Source organism: Pteropus alecto, unplaced genomic scaffold (assembly GCF_000325575.1).
Source record: "Pteropus alecto unplaced genomic scaffold, ASM32557v1 scaffold53, whole genome shotgun sequence".
Classification (NCBI taxonomy): Eukaryota; Metazoa; Chordata; class Mammalia; order Chiroptera; family Pteropodidae; genus Pteropus; species Pteropus alecto.
The window spans coordinates 564,697-584,455 of record NW_006434366.1 but is presented as its reverse complement, the minus strand read 5'-3'; the positions used below and the strand labels follow the sequence as shown (position 1 = coordinate 584,455).

The following is a 19,759-nucleotide window of genomic DNA, read 5'->3' as shown; positions in this document are numbered from 1 at the left end:
GCGCGGGGCGGGGCTGGACGGGGTCCGCCCCTCGTCCCCCCTCCCGACTCGGGTAAACCTTCCCCCCCACTCCCCCCCACCTTAACCCTGCACCTGCCGTGGCTGAAGCAGGGCGCGCCGACCCGTGGTTACAGGCAAACGAGCGAACAGACAGACGGACATGTGGACACTGGGCCTTCCCAGAATTTAGGGTCCGACCTCGGGCGGGGGTAGAAATGAGGCAACAGTGAGCAACACACACGTATATGGTGTGTGTGTGTTGGGGGGTGGTTCTGAGCTAGACTCAGCCTGAGAGCATCCGCGGCGGGGGGGTCGGGCCAGCAGAACCTGGGAGCTTGAGGGGCCAGCGTCTGCCCAGTAAGGCTGAGCGCAGATGAGCCCAACCACAGGCTTCGCTGCGACGCCCCCTGGAGGCCACTTGGGGTGTGGCCTGGGCTACTCTGGTGGGGCGGTGTCTGGGGTCGCCTTTCCCCAGGCAAAGAGCAAGGCACAGAATATGTCTTATGGTGTACATTGAAGCTACCGGGGGTTGTCGGAGCAGTCAGTGCCAGCCTCGGTACCTGACAAGCCCTTCCACAGGCCTGAGTGGGAGGAGTTCTAGGGAGGAGGGTAGCTCTGAGCAGATGAACTTGAAGAGTCAGAGGCCAGGGTGGGGTCTTCCAGGTTGGTGACTCTGGACTCATTCTGTAGGGCCTAAAGCCTGGAGTATTCTGGGATCCGAGATACTTTGTGACTATCCATCTTCAGGGTCCTGGGCCTGCCTCTAGCCAACTAAGGGGTCAGGCAAGAGCAAGTTAGTGTGACAGAGGGTTACCTACCTCAGACCCAGACCCAGACCCATCTTCTGAACATTCAGAGCACTGGCTAAGTCTGTGAGCTGGTGAAGCATTCGTACAGGTCAGTGGTCATCTATGAGAAGAAGTCTCGCTACTATCTTGTCCGTCTTTCATGGACAGTGTCTGCCTCAATTTCCCTAGAACCACACCTGGAGACAAAGATGTAAGTGCACAGTTCATGTTAAGGAGATGAGACCCTTAAGTGCCAGTAGAGGAGTGGCAAAGAGACAGGGGAAGCAGCCAATAAAGAATGTGTCATCAAGCAAGTTATCACTCTGGGCAACCTGGACCAAACCCTGCTGGGGACTCTGGGAGCCAGTGTAGAACATGGGCCTCACATTCTTGTTCCCCGCTCAGAGCAAGGGTTGCCAAGGTTCTTTCTCAGATCTCCATCAGTCATGGGTTGAGAGCTGCTTGGGGTCATTAATTACCTAGCTCGCCTGACTTCTGGCCTGCCCAGAGTATGGGCAGAGCCTTGTCCATGACCAGAAAGAGAATTCAGCCCCTTTCAGGAGCTGGCAGTTGAAGTTGGAGGGCTTGTATGGAAATGGTGGTGCCAAGGCTGGTTCCAGATCCTGGTTTAGAAGGCTTCCATCCTCCCACTCCGCTCTGCCCCAGTCTTACTTTTCACTGAGGGCACTGGTTACTTCCCCCTCCGGGTGTTCACACTGCCCTACAGATCCACTCACATTTCCCACTATTCCCTTTTCAGGTTCCTTCCCCTCCTCTCCTTTCTAACAATTAAACACTCAAAAGCCTCCTACCTTTAGATACCTCCCAGCTCCCCAATTCCCTCGTCTCTTCTTCCTCCCCTCCAGTCAAACTCTGAAAGCCATCTTCTCTTTCTACTGCCTTGATATCTGCCACCTTATGTCTGCTGTCACTGCTCCCTCAAAACTGCTCTTGCAGAAGTCACCATGGAACACCAGAGAGCTAAAACTAGGGGGTCCCTGTGGTTTTGTCTTAACTGAAATGTTGTGGCATCTTCAAAGTTTTACCCTTGTGACTTCTGCTTCCTCCTGCTGATATCTTGCCTCTCTCTGAGTCTTTTATAGGCCTTGCTTTCTTTCCTCCCCCAAGAAGTGGATCCTCAAGATCTGGCCCTGGCTTTTCCCCTTGGCACACAGACTCCCCCCTGGGTGGTCTCTCCTGGGCCACTGGCCTCAGTCACATCTAGATCTCCACAAGATCTCTCTGCTCAGGTGGATACAGGTCTAGAGTCCACCACTCAGGGCTATAAAATATGCCAAAGGGAGAGCAAGGATTGGATCTTGGGATGACGCTGTGCTCTCTCCCAACCTCATCCTGTCTGATCCCAGTTACACCTATAGGGTCACCATCCACCAAAGTCCAAGTTAAGTTAGACTCTGATGAATGCTCCCAGAGAGTCCCATCTGGGCCATACTGGGCACCCAGAGGCAGAAGGATCAGCCTCTCCTCAGGGAGCTAGGTACCTCATGACCCTTACCCCTAACCTCTATCATCCCCGCTGTGTCTGGAAAGGACAGAGCCCAGGGATGAACCTACCCATCGTGGTCTCCCATTTTGCACTGATCTCTTGGCTGGACACCAACCAGAGAGGGATCCCTTTTTAAGAACACACCTAGGTCATGCCATTCCTGGAAGCTTTCGTGGAAGTGGCTTCTGTTTACACAGCCCTGGTCCCACCTGCATACACAGGCCAACACTGCTGGCTTTGGAGAAGTTGTGGAAGACAACTGGGGCAGAAGCTGAGGCTGAATTGGTCCTGAGAGTGAACAGCTAATCCTCAACCATGGATGGGCAGAGACAGGGCTCACCCACAGATGGGGACTGAGAGTGCTAAGGTGGGACTTTCTGATTATACCTCCTGAAACTCTGGCCCTTGGGACGCTAACTTTCCCTTCTTTCTACCAGGACAGAAGGCTGGAAGCACTGACCCCAGAGGAACAGGAGAATTTGCATTTCTTGCTAGACACTTTGGCTACATTTCAAGGCACTAAGGACCCCACCATCAGTGCTGAGGCCCTAGGAAGCTCACGGGAACCAGATGAGGCCTAGGGTTGGTGTTTCTCTTTAGGGGTGCCCAGACCACTCCAATAGGCAGAAAAATGTAGAGCAGCCTGAGTCCCCTGAAGTCAGATGGGGAGGGAGAAGAGTTATTAACCAGTCCCCAAGTGAAGCATTCAGCCACCCTCTCATGATTGTCCATAGTCTTCCACCTGCCCCCAGCTACCAAATTTAGCACCACTGTACATGTCAGAGTCCAAGAGTTGTAGCAGTATTTCTGCTTCTTAGCTTAGGCTCTGACCCAAGTGCAAATGACCCCACTATCTTATCTATGAAACAACGGATCCCATGCTGCCTCCCAACCTAGATTTGAGGTTACCTGACCCAGAAAGGCCTTTGGTCAGAGCAGTGGTGACCTTTCCGACCCCTCAGACTCCTAGGGTTAACTTTGACCTATGTCTTTTCACCTGGTGTTGTTTGGGCAGTGGACCCTGTAACCACCACTCATCTGTTGGCCCCAGGATACAGGTGGAAAGACTTGAGGTCCCAGTCTCCTAGGCAAAAGGACAGAGATTTGGGGTAGAGTTAAGTGCGGAGGCAAGATTTTCCTGTCATAGAGGCTGATGGAGCTGAGACTGGGCCAGGGTCCTCCCACCACACCCATGGATATGCTGCTGGGCGTACACTCAGGCCCACACTGGAATGCTGGGACTCTCAGATTGGACATGCCCAGCTTTGGGCTTGTGTGCAGCACATGTGTGCACACCAGCCTTTTATGCCACTTGCCGTGGACTCCATTCTCAGGAAGAGAGGAGGGCCTACTGCCCTCAGAAGAGGGAACCCTGCTGCAAAACAAAGAGGCTCCCCTGAGGCACTCCCAGGCAGGGGGAAACACCTCTTTTGCCTTCTGGTCAGGTGCCTGGGACAGAGGCAGGCCTTGTCAGTGGCTGCGGGAGGTCCAGAGGGTGGAGGATGGCTGGCATCTTGCCGGGAGTCCTTCCCAGATGTTGCTGCACCACCAGGCTCCTGGATGACAGTTGGGCCTCTAATACAGTCCTGGTGAGGGTTCCAGTGCAGTCCTGCCCGGGCCGTGTCCGAGAGCACTTTTGCTCCTCAGACTCCAGTACAGGCCCGGATGGGTTTAGAACGGTGGCCGCGGCTACTCCTCCAGGAAGCCCGCCCTGATACCCACCTGTCCCGCCCCTAGACTTTGGGGGAAACAAGGTCTCGGGGATGAAGGGTCACCAGGGCGGGCCAGGTCCCGGAAGCGGAAGCGCAGCGCACTTCCGGTGCGCAGCGGGCGGCCATGTTGAAGCAGCGGAGGCGGCGCAGAGGCGCGTCCTGGGTCCCCGCGGCGGCGCCGGTAGGTTGGGGCCGTGGGCCTAGCCGCGCCGCGGAGGGGCTGTCCGCGAGGTGGCAGGGTGGATGGGCCGCGCGGCCGGCTCTCCCCCGGCGCAGCCGAGACTCTCACCCCACCCCCACCCCGTGCCCAGCGACCCCACCCTGGGGCTGCGCGACCCTTCGGGCTCGCCCCGCGGTCCCGCGCATCTCGCTGCCTCTGAGACCCCCGCTCCTACCCGCGGCTCGGGCCCCAGAGACGCAGACTCCTAGCCCGAGGGCTCTGATCTACCCCCGCCCGGGGTCCGCTTGGAACGGCCTTTCCCGTCCCCCATCTTTCATCAACTTCCCCTGCCGCCCCCTGGGGCACATATGAAGGGAATTCCGTGGCCGGGCTGCGGCCTCTATTTCCGGAGCTTCTTGGAAAGCCCAGAAGACCCCTCCTAAGGGTCCAGACCGACCTGGGCGGAAGAGTACCCTGTTCATCCCTAATATCTTTGTCTGGTGTCTGAACCCCTCCCTGTTTTACAGTTCACATCCTTGGGAACTACACTCCCTGGAAAAAATGAAATAAAATAAAGCCACGTGCAAGGATCGTGCTTTGAGAATGGCCTCTGGCGAGGGAAATGCCCCAGACACCTGAGGATCCGGGAATGTTTCCAAACAAAGAGCCCCAGGGCATGCCCTCCTGGGGATTCTGAGAACTTTCTGTGCTCCATTAGGGCTGTTAAGAAGAAGCTGCACAGACACACCTCCTGGCCCCAGGGACTTGCCTGATCCCAACTGATCTTTTAATGCTGCCTTGCAGATGGGGAGCTGCCTCTGGGGGCCCTCAGTGCTGGGTTGGGGCGTTAGATATTAGTCATGATTGACAGCCTACAGCTTCTCTAGAAAAGCTTGGGTGTTCCTAGACAGCTCCATCTGGACTGTACCAAGGGCTGCAGCCCTCCAAGCCTTAGTTAGGACAGCTCACATTTCTACTGTCCACCGTATTAACTATCCTGCTTGGAGCCATTGAATCCCACTGTTACATATTGGGCTCTTGGTCTGGCTGCCTGGCCCCCAGGCTACCTGATTTCCTAGAGCTACAGTACGTGCTACTTATCCTTTTAGTTTCTGTTGAGGGAGAGTCTCGTGGGTTTCCATAACTTTAGTGTGCCTGGCCCCCAGGCTACCTGATTTCCTAGAGCTACGTCATTAGTACGTGCTACTTATCTTTTTAATTTCTGTTGAAGGAGAGTCTCATGGGTCTCCATAACTTTAGTGCTAGGAATTGGACCTTCAGGCGCCTTTCTGGGCTCCAGCAGCCTTTCTGGGAACTCTGAAAGCAGAACATCTGGGTGGCAGGGAGATTCACCCCTGGGCAGCAGCAGCTGGAGGAACAGAGAGGGGACGGATATTGGGTGTAAGTCTGGACTCTGTGGCAAGAATTCAGGAACATTCAAGGCTTGCGTTGCTCTGCTTTCGCTTGTTTTTCCAGCTAAATTTCCCAGCTCTGACCACAGACTCCAGTCACACCAAGTGTGCCTTACTCTGTTTCACTTAGGAGCCATTGCATAAGGTCTTCCCCTTTTCCATTTCCATCTGGTCCTTTCCTGTTCATCACTCGTCCCAGCTAGGTGTTGCCTCTCCCAGGAATCTTTTCCTGGCTCATTGGCGAGCTGAGCTGGGTGCCAGTGTGTACCCCCAAGAACATCCTGCCTTTGGTACAGGGGTCCTTGAGGACAGAGATAGTCTCCTGTGTTCTCAGGGTTGAGTCTGATACTAGGTTTCTGGCCTCAAAATATAGAATCGAATTAAAATAGGCTGGTCAAGCCCAGATCTTTGCAGGGACCCGACAGTGTGTTGGATGGCTCCAATAAGCTTGAGGACATGTACCCGGAAGATGCTGCCTCTGACCCACGTGGGTCCTCTCCCACTCTCCAACCCCTGCCATGGTAGGTCAGAACCACATTTCGCTTCAAGGAGTGGCTCGCTCTGGCCAGGACCCTGTTATAGAAAGTGCAAGCCCTGACTGATCTTTCTACCTACTCTTGCCCCTTATCTTGATGCCATTCTTATTGACTCTTTTCCTCTTGCCTTGGAGGTGCCGAGTGCTGGTTTGCAGATACGCAGGCAGATCTGCAGTGTCTAATGCCATGAGTGTGGTGGTGCACCATGTGGAGGAGAAAGCTGTACACTCTTGGTCACGGATCTCCACAGCAGGGAAGAAGGCCCTGGAGGAGGCGCTACTTGTCTTTAACCCAATGAGCCAGGATCTCAGTGCCACAGAGGCCCAGCTTGTGGCCTTCCTGCAGGGCCTGCGGGATGATGGCTTCCAGCCCACCATCCTGCGCAGTGGTGATGTCTACGGCTATAGTTCATGCACAGCCAGCCCCCCAAGCCAGACAAAGCTGCAAGCTCGTGCCCCCACCCCAGCTACCACATCACCTCCATCCAATGTTCCCCGAACTGCCATGCGGCTGCCTGCAGGTCGGGCCACACTGCTTCCCATGGCACTCTCTGGCAGGCTGGCCAAAGCATCCACACCAGCCCTCACCAAGCATGCTACCACCAACCTGCTACTGAGCTCCCTGAAGCAGTCAAGTGCCAGCCGTGCCCGGGGTGCGGCAGTGGGCTTCCCCACCCACCTCTATCCAGGTGTCTACCCTGCCATGCGGCTCTCCGTTGTCCTTGAGGCCCTGGTTCCACTCAAGACTTCCATGCCCTGCTTGGGTGCCAAGCACAAGACACAGTCACTGCAGCTCTCTCTTGCGGACTCGCCCCTGAAGCTGCGGAAAGGTCCAGGGAAAGGGATGGGAAACCCCCAGCCCAAAAGTCCTAGAAAAGCCACAAGCAAGGGCCCCAAGTGTCTGACTCGCAGAGGACCCAGGGCTGGACCCCGACAAAGCAGTGGGCCTCAGAGCAAGACCTGCAAAGCCACTGGGTCCTTCAGTGGCCCACGAGGGAAAGGTGTTTCTGCCCCGGGCACCAAAAAAGCCCAGGCTAAGGTGGCTCAAACACAGGTCAAAGCTGGCAAGGCCCGGCCAAAAGCCAAGGCTGCACAAGCCAAGGCCAAGGCTGCACAGATCAAGGCCAAAGCCAAGGCAGTGCGAACCAAGGCCAAGGCCAAAGCAACGCAGGCCAAGGCCAAAGCAGCGCAGGCCAAGGCCAAGGCAGCTCGGACCCAGCCCAGGGGCAGGGGCAGGCCGAAAGGGTCTGTTCAGGCCAGGACTGCAAGGAGGGGCCAGAAAAGCCGCCCTGAGACTGTGGGGCAGAAGAGGAAAAGGGCTGAGGAGGCAAAGGATCTTCCTCCCCAGAAGAGAACACGGCTTGGGCCCCGATCCCCTAAGGCATGGCTAGGGCCTGGACCAGCAAAGCTACTGAAATTCCGGGCCATCAAGGTGGACAGGTGGTCCTCGGATGATGAGGTGCGGCAGCGGGCTCAGCAGATCCTCCGTGTGAACCTGTCCCCTGTAATACGGCTCCAGCCATTGCTGCCATACTCAGTGATTCCTTCACATGGCAGTGTTTGGGGAAACTGAGCCCATCTGTCTGTTGTCAGTGGCACAGTGTGCAATGCCTATGGACTCCACAACCCTGAGGACTCTGGGTGCCTCTCTAGGGCCTGGCAGCCACCAGCCTCCTTTCAAAGACTGGAGGATGTGGGGTGGGGTGGGCGGATGGGAGGGGTGTTCTCATGGCGCAATGCACTGTGATTTGTTACTCTTTGAGTTGTATGTCCACTGTTCCATCTATCACGTTTTATACCTTTCCACCTTTCAGTGTCCCTGCCCACCCTCCATGGTCTTTTTGTGTGTGTGTGTGGCTTCGGTAGGCCAGCTTGAACATACAGGAACAGGGCTGCCAGAGAAGGTCCTGGTAGCTGGGGGCAGGTCACCAATATGAGTGATGGGATGGTGTGGGAAGGGGCAGCTTCCAGGCCCCTCTGGAGATGCTGGCTCTGTGGATGTGTAGGGGCAGTCCCTGGGGGTAGAGGGCAGAGCGACTCAGGTGGGACACCTCCCTTGGGGCTGCCTGGTTTGTTACCCATGCAGGAGGACAGTAGGTGGCTGCACCTGGAAGGTTTTTAGGCCAGAGAAGGGGTTTTGTTCTCAGGGGCAGTGCAGACAGCCTGGCCTTGTCTTCCAGCCTGCTCTGGCTGAAACCTTGGGGCTTTGCCTGGGTGTGTCTGAGGCAGGGCCAGGCCTCGACTTCCCCAGTTGGTGGCAAGGGGTTGGGGCTTGGGTTGTAGGGCCAGAGTCTTCTCTCACTGACCAAGGAATTTCCTGCTTGGGTGGGTGGGTTACTGTGGTAGCTGAGCCAGGAGGGTTTGCAGACTCCCTCCATCAGCAGCGCTTTCCGCCTGGGTTCCATGTGCTGTCTCTTCCCAGGTCCAGCCTCCTCATGCCTATGGAAGGTTTTTAGGCCAGAGAAGTGGTTTTGTTCTCAGGGGCAGTGCAGACAGCCTGGCCTTGTCTTCCAGCCTGCTCTGGCTGAAACCTTGGGGCTTTGCCTGGGTGTGTCTGAGGCAGGGCCAGGCCTCGACTTCCCCAGTTGGTGGCAAGGGGTTGGGGCTTGGGTTGTAGGGCCAGAGTCTTCTCTCACTGACCAAGGAATTTCCTGCTTGGGTGGGTGGGTTACTGTGGTAGCTGAGCCAGGAGGGTTTGCAGACTCCCTCCATCAGCAGCGCTTTCCGCCTGGGTTCCATGTGCTGTCTCTTCCCAGGTCCAGCCTCCTCATGCCTAGCAATAGGGGCCTGTATTTTTTACACATTATCAGGTCTTGCTTTAGAGAGGGGCTGGGCTTTGAGCCCTGAACAAAACTAGTCCCGTCCATCTGCCAGCCCTTGTGCTGGCTGCCCAGCCTAAAAGGCAGTGGCTGGAGTTGGCAGGGAGGGGGACGCATTTCCCAGAGGCTTCTGGAGACACAGCCTTTCAGGGCTAGGGGTGGGAACCTCATTTGAATGAGAATCGCATCTTTTCTGTCTCTGAGTTAGTCTGAACCCCAGCCCCACCAGCCCCGGCTGCTGAGTCAGATGGCGGACCTGCAGAGAAGCTCCGCTGCTGCATGCTCCTTGGTGCCTCCTCCCCACCTTCTGCATCTGGTGGCTGTTAATATCCTTTCCCTGAGCGCAGCCTCCTCTGGTTTTCCTGGCTCTGGAGACCCCCTTGCTCTCAGCTGCGTGGTGGCCCCAAGATCCTGCATGCGCCTTGCCTCTAGCAGCCCCGCTTTCACCTACCATGAGAGTGTGGGGGACCTACCATGAGAGTGTGGGGGATGACCTGAGGGCCGTGTGCAGCTCCTCAGGTGTGTCCTAGCGAGGGGCCCACTGCATTCTCTTTTTCAGGCCTGATTCCAGCTCCCCCTGCACAGGACCCTCAGTTGGGCTAGGCCCCATCCTTGCAGTGCTACTGCTGCTGTCACCACCAATGGGTGAGAGGTCAGCTCTCTTCCCCAAGAGCTATCGGAGGGGAGAAAAAATTTCTAGGCTTCCCTATGGGGTGGTGTGAGGTGGGAGGAGCTTACCCGTAAGCTCTCTACTCAGACCCCGCCCCTCCCAGTCCAGGCTCCCATAACAATTGTCCGGGATGTGCCAGATACACTGCCCCCACCCGGCTGCTCAAGCTGCAGCTGCTACCCACCCACTGGCAACCTGATTGTTGGCCGCGGCTGGGGCCTTCAACCTCATCCACCTGTGGGCTCCATGGCCCCGAGCCCTACTGCATTTTCAGCCACCTACAGGTGGGGAGGAGGGTGAGGACAATGGACAGGATGTGTTTGGGTTTTCCTGGGTGGGTCGGCTCTGGGAGTTCAGGTCTGCCAGGGACTAGAGCAAGAGGCGAGTGCTGTGACGTTTGGAGTGGAGGCGCCAACCGGGCACCTTCCGCCTGACCCACTTCCTTGGGTACTCCCCCAGGACTCTGAGAATTGCTTCTTTTGTGACTCTCGGGGGAGGGGAGGCCATGGCATTGAGAATGTGATCTCCCGGAATGGTCCTGGTGGCAAGCAGAGAGTGGTGAGGGTGCCGGCGCGTGGGTCTGGGGTCTAGGGTCAGGGCCTAGTCACTCTGACCAGCCCCTGTGGTTACAGGTGTTGAGAATGTCACCCTCCAGCTAGACCTAGAGTGTGCCTTCTCCTTTACCCAACTCATCCTGACTTTCAAGGTGACTACCAGTACCCCAGCCTGAAGGCTGGCTCTGTGCCCCCTGACCTGTTGGCCACCAGGGATGCTTGCCCCTGGTGACCCAAGGACCCTCTCCTGTCCTCAGACATTCCGCCCAGCAGCTCTGCTCCTTGAGCACTCAGTGGACCATGGCCACTCCTGGCACGTGGACCAATACTTTGCTCACAACTGCTCAGGCCTCTTTCCTGGGATCCCTCCTGCCTCGGCCACAGTGTCTGATGCCGTCTGTGACCAGCATTACTCAGATATGGAGCCTTCCACTGAGGGCAAGGTTAGGCCAGAGGAAGTGGGGGTGGGCCTTGGGGCAAAGCCAGAGGCTCAGGCTTGCTTCTTCCAATCAGATAATTTTCAAAGTTCTGGACCCAGCCGTTCCTGTGGAGAACCCAAACAACCCCAAGATTCAGGGTAATCATTCCCACAGCCAATCCTGTCCTCCCTGCGTGTCAGGACAGCCAGATGCCAGGGGATGGGGAGGCCCTGCCTGGTGTGTGTACCAGAGGCAGGGTGGCAGGCAAGCCAGCTCAGTCCCCTTGCATTGTTCCCCCGCTCTGCCCCATCCCAGAACTCCTTTGTAGGGTCCCGTTGTGGTCCCCATCACTGTCTCCCATGTCTCTGCCCCTATCACTGTACTTCATAACTCCCCTTTGTGAGCCTTTGTCACCATCCTTATCACTGCCCCATCATGGTCCCCCTTGTCATTGTCCCCCTTGATTCATCATCTTGGCCTTAGTTGATGCCCTACATCCCTGCAGAAGCCTCTAGGTGGCACCAAGGTGTCTCTGGGTGTGACCTCTTCCTTGTAAAACAGAAGTCTTGTTAAAGGACAGGAAAGACACAACCATAATCTAATAGGGCAGCCCAGAGCCAGGCTAGGTGAGTACCACAGCAGGAAGACAAACCCCAAACTAATTTTTTTCTTTCCACTCTCCATCACCTTGACTGTGGTTATTACCAGCTACTCACCTGGAACCCCCACACTAGGTCCCCAAGCAGCTGTTGCTGGTTCTTTTGATCAGGAGAGAGGAGAAACCTGGCAGAGGAGAGAGACAGGAAGTAGCTTTGGCCTGGTAACTGACATAAGCTGTGAAGCAGAAAGAGGAGCCATGGATCCATCTTTCGGTCCATGTGTACATTTAACAAGTGCCCGTTGAACCCCGCTGTGTGCCAGGCATCTTCTAAACTGCTCAGTGGGGAGCAGACAAATAAGGTTGCTGTCTTCTTGGAGCTGACATAAAAGTGAGACAGTTGACAAATAAGCAAACAAACTAGTACCTCATGTGGTTTGGATGATACTGATTTCTAGTATGGGTGACGGGCTGGGAAATGGAATCCTTTACTGCACTGGGGAAGCAGGTTTCAAATATCTAGAGATGCCAGAAGCGGGTGTCCTGGAAGCAGTGGGCTGTGTAGGTCTCAACTCAGTGATATCAGGGCTAGAGCAGTGCAGGGGTGGAATTACCACCATTAGGCTGTGGTCATCCTAAAATAATATGTCCAGGGGATCTGGGATGGGAGTCCCACAGCAGGGGTACTGGAGGAAGTGATGCAATGATGGGGAGAGACCGCGCCATAGAGGAATGATGACCAGTGCACCTGAGGTCTCACCATCTGTGTCTCCAGAGTTTCTGCATGTGACTAATATCCATGTGAACGCCAAACTGCACACACTGGGTGACAGGCCCCCAGGGGGCCTCAAGGGACACCCCTTCTACTACTATGCCCTCTATGAGCTCGTGGCCCGTGGCAGCTACCTGTGCCATGGCCATGGCTCTGAGTGCAGGCCTGCACCTGGGGCCATAGCCAATGCGAAAGTCATGGTGAGTGCCATGGAGGGGCGTCCTGTGGCTGCTTGGGTGGACAAGCTGGGGCACTGAGGCAGACTCATCTTGCCCTCTTTCCTGCCAGATGCATGGCCTTTGTGTCCGCCATCACTGCACAACTCACTGTGAGCACTGCCAAGATCTGTACCAGGACGATCCATGGCGTGCAGCAGAGCTTGGGCATCCCCATGCCTGCCAGGGTAGGTGCCACACCCTGCTCTACCAGTCCGTACTTGCCATGGCTTAGCCCACTCCATATCCACCTTCCTTGTTCTGCCATGGGCATGCCCGCAGTTGTCACTTTGACATGGCCCTGTATCTGGCATCTGGCAATGCGAGTGGAGGCATGTGCGATGCATGTCAGCACAACACAGCTGGGTGCCATTGTGAGCTCTGCCAACCCTTCTTCCACCGAGATCCCCCAGGAAGATCCCCGTTCCCTTTATTCCTGCAAACGTGAGCCCTCCAATCCCAGCCCTGACCCCACCGATCCTTCTACTCCGTGGCAACTTGACCTAACTCTGTCCTCACTCTGACCTCTGATCCAGCCTGTGACTGTGACCTTGTGGGTACCCTGGGAGGGGGTTTGTGTGATACCCACAAAGATGAGACCTGTGGCCTCCTCTCTGGGCAGTGTCACTGCAAAGTAAATGTCTGGGGTCAGCGCTGTGACTCCTGCCGGCCCAATCACTATGGCCTGAGCCTTACGCAGTCAGAGGGCTGCCAGTATGAGTGACTCTCAGAGTGGACCCCTCCTCCCCTGTCTCCTTACTCGGCCCCCAATCACTGCCCTAATAACACATGCACCCACCTACCCCTGCAGCAGTCCCATCGGCATCCTGGCCCTGTGCCTTAGCCTGCAGGTGCGACCCCCGGGGCCGAGTCCCTGGCACTCATGCCTGTGATCCCTCCAGTGGTGCCTGTCACTGCAAATGCTTTGTCTCTGGATGGGACTGCAGCCGTTGTCTGGTGAGCCTTGACCGGCCTTCTGACCTTGATCTTGGGTGCTGAGCTTCTAGAAGCTGACAAATATAAGGCTGTAATCAGTGTAACTGTAGACCGAGCCTTGCACATGGGTTGGTGCCACCTCCTGACCTAGTCACCAGGGTCAAGCCACCTTGGCTAGCTGAACCAGCATATACCCTCAGGTTGGAACTTTGGAAATAGAAGGAAAAGCAATTAAATGAGTTAGAACAGTATTATACTCTGGGTTGAAAGGTGTTTCATAGCAAATGCGTTTGAAGGAAGACTCAGTTCAAGGAACAACTCCATCCCCTTCCTACCTTTGTTTGAACATTACAAATCCTTTAACTTTCATTTTAACCCTGGCTGTGTCCGCATCTTCTTACCTCTTACTCCCCTCCATGAAGCCATGCAGGAGTATGCCAGAGTCTCCTCGCCCCTTCTCGGCCACAGGCAGAGGAGCCATCAAGCCCTGTACTCAATCCCCTTCCTCCTGCAACAGGCAGTTGCAGCACATGAGCTCCCAAGCCCCTCACCCTCCTCTCCCTGTCCAGATCTTCCTGTCCTCCCTTCATCCACCTACTCTCTCTGTACAGCCCGAGTTCTGGGGTGTGAGCAGTGACCCTCTTGGCTGCCGGCCCTGTGACTGTGACTTTGGGGGTGCCTACAGCAACAGGTACAAGGCAGGGCCTGGGATGTGTCAGGTGGCAAGAATCAAGTGTTGATTCTGTATCCTCTGTCCCCATCCTTACTCAGATGTTCTACGGGGGAGGGCCTCTGTGCTGCCCCCATCTCCATGGCCACCGCTGCCATGAACTCCAGTCAGGGCACTTCTGCGCTGCCCTCGACCAGGCTACTGCTGAAGCCGAGCTTGGCCAGGGCGTCCAGCCAGCTGACCCCAAGCTGCCTGTGAGTGTCCAGGAGGCACAGGGGAAGGAGGAAACCAAGGTTCAGACCTTGGGACTCATGGGAAGCGGGGAGTGTCCAAAAAGGAGGCTGGGCAGGGTTAGGAAGGTGGGGAATTCCGGGGGGTGTCAGCGTGCTCAGAGATTTGGTGTCTTGGACAGTCCCTTTTCTCAGGACAGTGTGGGAGAGGGCGAGGCCAGAGTGTTGGAGGACACTGACACCCCTCTCGCCCCCAGGGAGCCCCCCGGCCTCCTCCTCCCCACTGTACACAAGCCCGGGGACTTTCTCCGGTTGGCTCCAGCCCCGACTTTGGAGACAGCGTGACCCACGATGTGCCAGATGAGCCCGTTACAGCCGCCAGCTGCTCACAGTGAGGAGTCTGGGGAGCAGGATGGTGTCACCAGTCACTAGGGCCTTAGTAGGGACTGGGCCTTGGGGATGGGGTTTTCTGGGGTCTTGGGGGAAGGGAACCTAAGTCCTGAGGGTCCTAGGTTCCGGAGTGGTCTGGGCCTGGGAGTCTGTGTCTCACATCCAGGCCGCAGAGGAGCCCACGCCAGTGCGTCCGGGAGCTGGCTTCGCACTGTGGACTGGCTTGGACTTTGAACGCGTGGTTAATGGGGCTGGCCTCTCTCTGCTGGCTCCCACAGTGCCTCACGCCCTGGAGTATGATATTGTCCTGCGCTATAAGACCCAGGTCAGTGACATGCATGCCAAGCAGGTAGATCGGTAGTACTGGGTGGTGGGCAGGGGCACTTCTATGACTCCTGACACCTGATTCTAGGCACCTGAAGACTGGCAGGCATTAGTCCGTGTCCATGCTGAATTGCTGCCCAGCAGCACTCGCTGCGCCCGTCTGCTGCCTTCAGAGCAGCTGTTGCAGGCAGACTTGACCCATGCACACATGTAGGCGGGACCCTGGGACCCCCAATACCAAGACCCTATTACACTGCCAACACATTTGGAACAAGGCCCAGACAAAGTGGAAAATTCCCAGTATGGAATACCATCATGTCATAGAACAATTGAAACAGGGACTTAATTTAAAAGGGCAAGATTTAAGAAGCTGGTCTTTCTCCATTGGTCATATGGTGAAATGTTGGACCCACAGAATGGGGTGAAATGTTGGACCCACAGAATGGTGAAATGTTGCTCCACAGAAACAGGGCATCCTGGGACCACATGCCCATGACCTGCTTACCCCACCCTTACTCCTTGCCCCTCTCCCTGCAGAGCTGTGGTTCTATCCAGACCTTTCTGCTCTGAACCGGGAACTCGCTACTCCATGACCCTGTGGCTGTGGCGGACCAAAGGGGCGCAGAGGCCTGAGAGGGGCACCATCCTTCTGGATTTGGTGAGATCCTAGGGCTCTACCCCACATCTAGGGGAGACAGAAATTATAGGAGGACAATACGGGCTAGGCGACAGGGGTTTCAGGGACCTGGAGTTGCACCAAGAAGAAATTGAGACAGGTGAAGAGCATGGGGAGGAGGATCCAGATGAGAAAAGGACATGCTCAGGATAGAAGGTGAGAATAGGCAGGCGCCAGACCTCACAGGACCTGTGGGCCAGGAGAGGGGCTTAACCTTTATCCTGGGGCAGTGGGGAACCATGGAAGGGACTTGAGCAAGGAGGAGACGTGGGGAGAAGGGATTATTAGGTGGAGGCTGCTGCCGTGATTCTGAATGAGAGGTGGCATTGACTGGACTAGACTGGGGCCATTGAAGAAGAAGAAGAAACAGCCTCGAAAGAGAAACAGGAAAGAGGCAGGAAGGGGTTGTGAGGGCCAGTGCAAGGAAGGGCGGTAGGTGTTAGTGAATGGGGCTGGGCTCATTGCTCCCCTGCCTGCCACCCTCCACCCTCCTACCGTGCTCCTGCCGCAAGTGAAGGAATTGCCTGGGCTGAGATCCGCAGACCCTGAGGCCACAGGGCGCTTGCAGGAGCTCCACAAGGCAGGCTGCATGGAGGCAGCAAAGACGGGCCTCTCCAGCTCCATGACTGAGGCCTGTGCCCGCCTCCTCTGCAGCATCTCGGCCCTGCTTCACGGGGGTGGCCTCCATGAGTGTGCCCCTGGCTTGCGGGGGCTGCAGGATAGGGGTTACAGGAGGCACCATGAAGTTCATCTTATCTTGCCCTTTCTCCTGCCAGCATGTGAGTGCCACCCCCGGGGTTCACTGAGCACCGAGTGTGCCCTGCTAGGTGGGAAGGCCCCCTGCCGCCCTAACATCGTTGCTCATACCTGTGATCGCTGCGTGCCTGGAACGTATGGTTTCGGTCCTACTGGCTGCAGTGGTGAGCCTCCAGCGTCAGTGAGTGTGGATGTGGGCTCTGGGGCTGACCATCTCCTTTTCCTGCATGTCTTGATTGCCCTGTCATTCTCCACAGAGTGCTGCTGCCACTCCGAGGGTGCCACCAGTGCCATCTGCAACCCTATGAGCGGGCAGTGCATATGCCGGGCAGGCCTTGCTTGTCACCGCTGTGACCGCTGCCTCCCTGGCTGGTGGGGCTTCCCACACTGCCAGCCCTTTCCCTGCCATGGGCATGCTGAGTTGTGCCACCCACTTACGGGGATCCGCCAGGCCTGCCAAGGAGCCACGACAGGCCGGCACTGCGAGAGGTGAACACTGCCTCTGGAAGGGCTGGGTAGGGATTAGGATGAGTGGACCAGGCCCCATTCAATGTGCTACTGCCCCCAGGTGCTTAGATGGCTACTATGGAGACCCCACCCTGGGCTCAAGCCAGCAGTGCCGGCCCTGCCTCTGTCCTGGGCACCCTGGCTCTGGCCTCTATCATGGGACTTCCTGCCATGTGGACAGCACAGGCGGACATGTCTTGTGCCTCAGCGCACCTGGCTATGTAGGTCAGGCATGGTTAACAGTGGAAAGTCATGTCTTTGCTCACTTATTCATAATCCCATTAGGTCCACAAAGCAAATCTTCGCCAGTGCTACCCAGCTGCAGTCTGGGTATGTCTCCTCAAGGGGTTTCCATTCAGGGGAGGGAGGGTCAGATGGGAGGAGCTTGTAAACCAGGAATATGGGCCATACTGTAGCAGTCCTCTGCCCTCCTGCTTAAACCTGACTTTCTGGCTGGGTATGAGGGACTCAAAGTCCCCAAGGCTACAGGAAGATACCTGAGACAATCCACACATACCAGATCTTCTCCAGGCTCCCGCTGTAACCGCTGTTCATCTGGCTACTTTGGGCACCCTTGGCCAAGAGGAGACCCTAGAAGGAGTCCATGCCGGCCCTGCCAGTGCAACAACAATGTTGATCCCCGCGATCCTGCTGCCTGTGACCCCCAGAGTGGGCACTGCCAGCGCTGTCTGCACCACAGCCATGGCCTTGGCTGCGCTCACTGCAGGCCTGGCTTTCATGGCAGTGCCTTGCGCCCCGGGGGCTGCCAGCATGAGTGTGTAGGCGGGTGGGTGGGTGAGGGCATCCCAAGGTGGGAGGGTGGGTTCTCTTTCATCCCTCCCTGCCAAGCCCTTCCTCTCCCCAGGCTGCAGCTGTGACCCCTGCGGCACTGTTCCTACAAGGTGCCCATCTGGGGCTGAAGCAGGCTGGGGTGGGACTGTAGCCTCTGGGTCGCCCTCTTCTGGAACCCGGGGGGCCACGGGGCTGCGAACCCTGCAGCTGCCATGCGCAACATACTTTGCAGCCAACGTGTCACCCAGTGAGTGAGTCCACGCTGCACACAGCACATGGTAGTGGCCAGATGTGAGTGAATGAGTGTGGGCCTATGACAAAGTGGAACTTATGAATGTTTATTTGACCACCAGCACTGCTGTATATGCGGCTACAAATAGCTTCGTCAGTCTGTGCTCTTGTGTGACATGACCCATGAGCTAGTGGTGAGGCCTGGGGAGAGCAGGCATGGGCCTGCATGTGCCCGACCCTGTGTGCAGCCGTGCCTTGGTGTGTGTGTCAACCACCATCAATAGGTCGTGGCAAGTAGAGTCAGCATGGTGGGTGGGGTGGGGGCTGAGGAGACACAGGCGGAGGGTTAGGGCGGCGAGCTGGTACAGCAGAAAGAGATGGCCGTGGGAAGCGAGTGTTTCCAGGGGGAGAGTGGTCAGCCACTGAATGAGATGAGGCCTAAGTGTGTCCTTGTGTCCTTGGCGAGGAGAGCGTAGGAGGGTAAAGAAGGCGTGGGGTACGAGGATGGAGACAGTGGGGTGTTCGACTCAGGACGCGGAGGAGCAAAGGGCAGCAAGCGAGTCAAGAGTTGAGCGCCCAGAGCATCTGTGGGAGGCGAGGCTGGCACTGTGGAAAGGTGGGCGCAGGACAAGGGGGTCAGGCCAGAGGAAGCAGGAAGGGAGACGCCCTCAGCCGAGTGCAGGTGTGGGTGCTGCCTGCAGCAGGAGCAGGGCTGAGAGGGGGAGACGGCGCTCAGGTGTGCATATGCCGCCTCTGAGCTCTCGTGTCCTGCCTCTCCCAGGGGAGCCTCTATCCCTGCTCACTGGTCCACACTCTCTTCTCTCAGGTCACGAGACAGTGCCCCTGCCAGGAAGGATTTGGGGGTCGCACACGCTCCTGGTGTCAGGATGGGTACTGGGGCGACCCGGACCAGGAGTGCAGAGGTGAGAGGGACAGTCACATAATCCACCGCCACAGGTGAGGCTGGCCCTAAAGGGCCACTGAGGGCAGAGTAGCCGGGCAGTAGTGGGGCTTTCCTGAGGGGGACCACAGCAGCCTTATCGCTGTTTGCTCCAAAACTTCAAGAAAGACTTCTGTAGAGGAGCAACATCGGCAAAACCAGTTGGGGTGTGCCTGCAGAGCAGACGCAGCTCGCAGCTCTTTCCCACCCCGTCTTCCAGGCTTTGATTCTAGTTGACCCCTGGCTGGGCTGTGAAGCCCCTGGATCCCTCGTGCTGTTTTCCTATCCAAAGGCTGCCATGCAGTGTGGCCTCTGGCCAGGACAGATGCCAGTGTCCATGGCAGTTCTGAGCAGTGGCTTAGGCCAGGGCTGGCGCACCCTCACTCTTACACATCCTCCTCCCTCAGGCTCCTTGGAGGGAAGATGAGGGCGAGTGCTCCCTGCCCTGACCCAATCTCTCCCCCACAGCCTGTGCCTGTGACCCTCAGGGCTCCAGCTCGCCCAGCTGTGACCCGCACACAGGTGTCTGCCTCTGCAGAGAGGGCATCTCAGGGCCGAGGTGCCCAGCATGTGCCCGTGGCTTCCTACACTGAGATATGTCTTCCCACACTGCACATCCTGCCCTCCCTGTTTTACCTCCTGGACCAATGCCTGCTTCTGCTTCAGCTGCAGCTGGAAGCTGTGGCCCAAGAGGCAACCACCCTACACCAGGGGACTCCTGGCTGGGGTGGACATCTGCGGGCCCTGGTGGAGCTACTCCAGCAGGCACAGATGCTCCTGGAATCTCCTTCGCCCACTGCAGGGACCCTGCAGCAACTTACAGAATGGATAGCTGGACTCGGGCAAGAGGTCTGGGGTCGGTATGGAGGAGGTCTCCAGCAAGCTTCCCAGGGGCAGGGATTCAGAGGGTCACAGGTTGGTCTGTCTGAGTCTTGAATCTGGGAGTCAGATGGATTTTCTTTTCTTTTCTTTCCTTTTAATTTTTTCACATTTATTTGGAAAGCTCTTTTAAAATTTTTTTTTAATTCTGTCTGAGTCTTGAATCTGGGAGTCAGATGGATTCTCTTTTCTTTTCTTTTTGTTTTTTCACATTTATTTGGAAAGCTCTTTTAAAAAAATTTTTTTAATTTTTATTATTATTTTTTA

The 19,759-nt window shown here is 56.6% G+C and overlaps 2 protein-coding genes across 3 annotated transcripts in view; one reads left to right on the top strand and one right to left on the bottom strand.

Moving 5' to 3' along the window:
* Positions 1 to 358, bottom strand: part of KLHDC8B (kelch domain containing 8B) — a 5,337-nt gene extending 4,979 nt beyond the window's left edge. Inside the window, exon 1 of the mRNA XM_025044863.1 lies at positions 94 to 358. The gene's annotated coding sequence lies outside the window, so the exon portion shown is untranslated. The remainder of the gene's footprint in view (positions 1 to 93) is intronic.
* A 3,726-nt stretch (positions 359 to 4,084) lies between these two features.
* On the top strand, positions 4,085 to 7,927 carry CCDC71 (coiled-coil domain containing 71). 2 transcript variants are annotated; one of them, XM_006909085.2, is made up of 2 exons: positions 4,085 to 4,188; positions 6,250 to 7,927. In XM_006909085.2, exon 2 carries the CDS (start codon positions 6,302 to 6,304, stop codon positions 7,685 to 7,687), a length of 1,386 nt encoding a protein of 461 aa, XP_006909147.1. In that variant the 5' UTR covers positions 4,085 to 4,188; positions 6,250 to 6,301; the 3' UTR covers positions 7,688 to 7,927. The 2 variants fall into 2 exon arrangements, with proteins under 2 accessions (XP_006909147.1, XP_015442639.1); XM_015587153.2 differs by lacking the exon at positions 4,085 to 4,188 and adding an exon at positions 5,351 to 6,100.
* The last annotated feature ends 11,832 nt before the right edge of the window (positions 7,928 to 19,759 follow it).

Bases quoted from the DNA above. Each gene is read 5' to 3' on its own strand.
- CCDC71 (XM_015587153.2), top strand. From the start codon at position 6,036: ATGTACCCGGAAGATGCTGCCTCTGACCCACGTGGGTCCTCTCCCACT. The intron at 6,101-6,249 runs GTAGGTCAGAAC...CTTGCCTTGGAG, and splicing joins ACTCTCCAACCCCTGCCATG to GTGCCGAGTGCTGGTTTGCA.